The sequence below is a fragment of the Mandrillus leucophaeus genome, unplaced genomic scaffold (assembly GCF_000951045.1).
Source record: "Mandrillus leucophaeus isolate KB7577 unplaced genomic scaffold, Mleu.le_1.0 Scaffold13, whole genome shotgun sequence".
NCBI lineage: Eukaryota > Metazoa > Chordata > Mammalia > Primates > Cercopithecidae > Mandrillus > Mandrillus leucophaeus.
Window position 1 is genome coordinate 4,555,281 of NW_012101254.1, and position 4,069 is coordinate 4,559,349.

Genomic DNA, 4,069 nt, shown 5'->3' on the forward strand with positions numbered 1-4,069 from the left:
CTTGTCTCTACTAAAAATACAAAAATTAGCCAGGCGTGGTGGTGCACGCCTGTAGTCCCAGCTTCTCAGAAGGCTCAACAGTCTCTGTCTCTGCTTTGGGACAGGGTGAGAATTTCTCTCAAAAAAAAAAAAAAAAAAGAAGAAGAAGAGTCAGATAGCAAAACAGATACAGAAAGAAAAAGGCTTTAAGGGGGAAATTCCAAGGATCAGTAAAGGACTGAGGTCTGAACCTGTAGGATTTTTTGACGTCTTCAGGTGAGGCACCCTTCTTAAGCTCCAGCACTGCATAGAGGCTCGTCCCACTTTTGGACAGCCGGTGGGCTGCTTCGTTCATGGTAGACATGATCTGAGCCAGAGGAGAAGCCGCATCTGTGAGAACTTCTACAAGTAAGGGCCCGGAGAAGTGCACTTCCAGTAACAGGAAACTCACTACCTTCAGGGATTAGGCAGGTAAATGATGACAGAAGGACAAGGATAAGATAACAGTGAGTGGGATCTGTGGCTAGCAGGAGAATTCAGGTGATCAGAAACATTCAGATTTTAAGGAGGAAACATCTTCTCCTCACATTTCCCAGCGTCCTCCAGCTACACAGACCTCCAGACATCCCACATCCTAAGGTGCTGTAAGCTAGGAGAGGTCTAAACCAGGAAAAGAGCCTGATTTTGTCTAGCGCTTCTACTACCTGGAGTAAACACCTCTGGGTCTGTCCAAGCTCACTGCCGGGTTTGAAGGACCAGGGCGGCCCCAGCCTGAACAGATTGGATCAGGAATCAGAAAGATCCACAACTTCTTTTTTTTTTTGACAGAGTTTTTTGCTCTTGTCGCCCAGGCTGGAGTGTAATGGCGTGATCTGGGCTCACTGCAACCTCTGCCTCCTGGATTCAAGCGATTCTCCTGCCTCAGCCTCCCGAGTAGCTGGGCTTACAGGCATCCGCCACCACGCCCGGCTAATTTTCTGTATTTTTAGTAGAGTCAGAGTTTCACCATGTTGGTCAGGCTGTTCTTGAACTCCTGACCTCAGGTGATCCACCCACCTCAGCCTCCCAAAGTGCTGAGATTACAGGCGTGAGCCACCGAGCCTGTCTGATCCACAACTATTAAGAGAAAAACACTTCAGACCAAACTGTGTGCGGCCTAACAGAAGTCAAGTGTCCAAGAGCCTGGCGGGGGCGGGGAGTGCTTGCAGCTAGGCCCGGACTTGCTTCTTCCCTTCAGTCTCCTGCTCTCAAACCACCCCACTTCTGTCCCTCAGAGGTGAGGCACTGGGGAGAGGAGGAGGAGGACTCAGGGGCTCGAGAAGGAAGAGAAAAGGCGTTGCTGTGGGAAAGACCTGGCAAGGAAGAGGCAGCAGAACCCCAGAGCGCAGGGTAGAGGCCTGCGGCCCAGGAGAACCAAGCAAGTCAAGGAGCTCAAAGGGAGAGCTCTGAGTGTGCAGGGCACCTCTGGCCCTGTGCCGACTCCTCACCCGGGTCTGGCCCTTTACCTGGGAGTCGTTCTGTTAAGCCAGGTAGGTGCCCTTCATCCTCTTGGGTGTGAAACTTCACACCGGCCGGGTCCAGTAGCTGACTGCGCTTGCGCGCAGCGCCGACGCTGCGGGTCAGGGCAGGTCGTTTTTTGGCGCCCCCGGAAGCACTGGGTGGGGAGGCCACACTGGCCCTGGGACTTATTTCGCGCGCAGGGAAGCGAGAGGGCTCAGCAGCCTGCGGCCCAGGGCAGCGGAGGAGCGTTGCTGCCAGGCTTTGGGGCAGGGATTCCCGCCGAGCCCCTCTTCTCCAGCAGGAGGGCACCACCCATCTTGATGGCCCAACTCACTCCAGGAAACACAATGGGTTTGCTGACCGTGGCGGATGAGAGGTATGGCTGCTGCATGCCCTTCTCAAGAGGTGTGTTACTTTCCCAGTTGTCCTCAGGACTTAGGGCTCTCCGCTCGGTCCCTCCTTCCCTTCCACCTGGAAACACCTCCACAACCTGTAAGACCCAACTCATATGCCCCTGTTCCTGATACTCCATCCTTCACTCTCCCAGTTGTTCCCACTTAGTTTGTCAAAGCATTTCTTCTAGTATATTGTAATGATGAGTTTGCACATCTCATTAAAACGATGTCTTGAGCCTTTTCCAAAAGTCACTACTGTGCTTCAAAAACTTAAGTTAAATATGATGCCATTATGAGCATGTCCCATAATGTAACCCAACTTGGGTGTTTCAATTATTTCTATTTGATAGTGTAATAACCTTATGAGGAAAATTCAACAGAAATCCTTGAACAAATCTCTATTTTTTTCCTAAGGATACATTCTTGGAAGTGGAATTATTGGATCGAAATGATTTTTTTTTTTCTTTTTTACGCTGTTGATCTCTATTGCTAAATTTCTTCCGGAAAGGTAGCAGAAGGAGGATTTGTATGCCCACCTGCAGGTGTGGGAGCATGCCTCTACCTGGCCTCCCTTCCCATGAGTTTCTACAGGAGGTAATGTTTGCATCACTTATAATTTACTACTTTGTAGTGCTGGGTTTCTTTACAATAGCACTGAATGGCTCCTGTAACATGTAGTAGAAAACGCTTTATTAGTTGGAAAATGCTTATCTGTTAACCCTTTTGTAGCTTTTTATCACTCTTCCTTTTATTACAGTTATTTGTGCACATTTCCCTCCCCTTATAGGTTTTTTTTTTTTTTGAGCTGGAGTCTCACTCTGTCACCCAGGCTGGAGTGCAGTGGTGCAATGTCAGCTCACTGGAACCTCTGCCTTCCAGATTCAAGTGAGCCTCCTGCTTCAGCCTTCCAAGTAGCTGGGATTACAGGCGTGCGCCACCATGCCTGGCTAATTTTTTTGTATTTTTAGTAGAGACGGGGTTTCATCATGTTGGCCAGGCTGGTTTCGAACTCCTGACCTCAGCGATCTTCCCGCCTTGGCCTCCCAAAGTGCTGGGATTATAGGCGTAAGCCATTGCGCCGGCCCCCTTGAAGGTTTTAAGTAGTAAATCAGTATTCCATCTCAAGAACCATCTAAGCAAATGAACTAAGGAGTCCATCTGCAGCAGACATGATGACTGCTGAATTAATGAATTTATTTCTGTAGGCCTGTGATCAGTGCTGGGAGAGGGGATGAAGACCTTTGCATCACCCACCCAGTCCATAGAGGTTACTCACCTAAAAAGAAGCTGAAGCTGATAATTTTTTTGGTGGTTTGTCTCATGCCAAATTTCTTTAACCCCCCAGCTTTCATGACTATCATGGGAGGACAGAACTAGCAGAACAAACCAGCGCATTTCTTCCCCAGCACTGGGTAGAGAGAGCAGAAGGCATTAGGGGTACACTTGTAACGAATTCCTTGCCTCAGTCTGTAAGACCCAGCATGGTCCTGCCTCTGCCTCTCCAATCTTTTCTGGAACCACTGTCCTGCTTGCTCTGGGCTCTGCTCCACCACTTTCCTCTTTCCTGTTAGTTATTTGAAAACATTGTGTTTCCTCCCATTTCAAGAGCCTTTGACCATGTTGTTCCCTCTGCTTGGAGGGCTTAACCTCTCATCCTTCAGGGATCTCAGCTTCAGGCCTCCTCAGGAAGGCCTTCTAAACTGGGTTCTACTCCTCTCTCCTTACCACCTCTATATATATATGTATAATTTTATTTTTTTTTTTGAGACCGGATCTTAGTCTGGAGTGCAGTGACACAATCACAGCTCAGCAGCCTCAACTTCCTGGGCTCAAGCCATCTTCCTACCTCAGCCTCCCAAGTAGCTGGGACTAAAGGCATGCACTCCCATGTCCAGCTAATTTTCATATTTTTGGTAGAGGCAGGGTTTCATAATGTTGCCCAGGCTGGTCTTGAACTCCTGAGCTCAAGTGATCTGCCTGCCTTATTGCAGGGATTACAGGCATAAGCCGCCATGCCCAGCTGGTGAACATATATTTATTTGCATATTGATTTAAAAGCTGCTGTTAGCCAGGCACAGAGGTGGGTCACAAGGTCAGGAGTTCGACACCAGCCTGGCCAACATGGTGAAACCCCGTCTCTACTAAAAATACAAAAATTAGCTGGGTGTGGTGGTGCGTGCCTGTAATCCCAGCTA

At 49.0% G+C, this 4,069-nt stretch overlaps 2 protein-coding genes across 3 annotated transcripts in view; one reads left to right on the forward strand and one right to left on the reverse strand.

Moving 5' to 3' along the window:
• The window catches only part of DNAJC5G (DnaJ (Hsp40) homolog, subfamily C, member 5 gamma), a 49,966-nt gene that overhangs the window by 25,819 nt on the left and 20,078 nt on the right, over positions 1–4,069 (reverse strand). The window lies entirely within an intron of this gene.
• The window catches only part of SLC30A3 (solute carrier family 30 (zinc transporter), member 3), a 27,686-nt gene continuing 25,283 nt past the window's right edge, over positions 1,667–4,069 (forward strand). Inside the window, exon 1 of one of the 2 annotated variants that reach the window (XM_011972631.1) lies at positions 1,667–1,855. In XM_011972631.1, the coding sequence (XP_011828021.1) occupies positions 1,849–1,855 (7 nt within the window). In that variant the 5' untranslated portion in view covers positions 1,667–1,848. Of the gene's footprint in view, positions 1,885–4,069 lie in introns of both variants that reach the window. The other variant, XM_011972630.1, reaches the window with a different exon arrangement.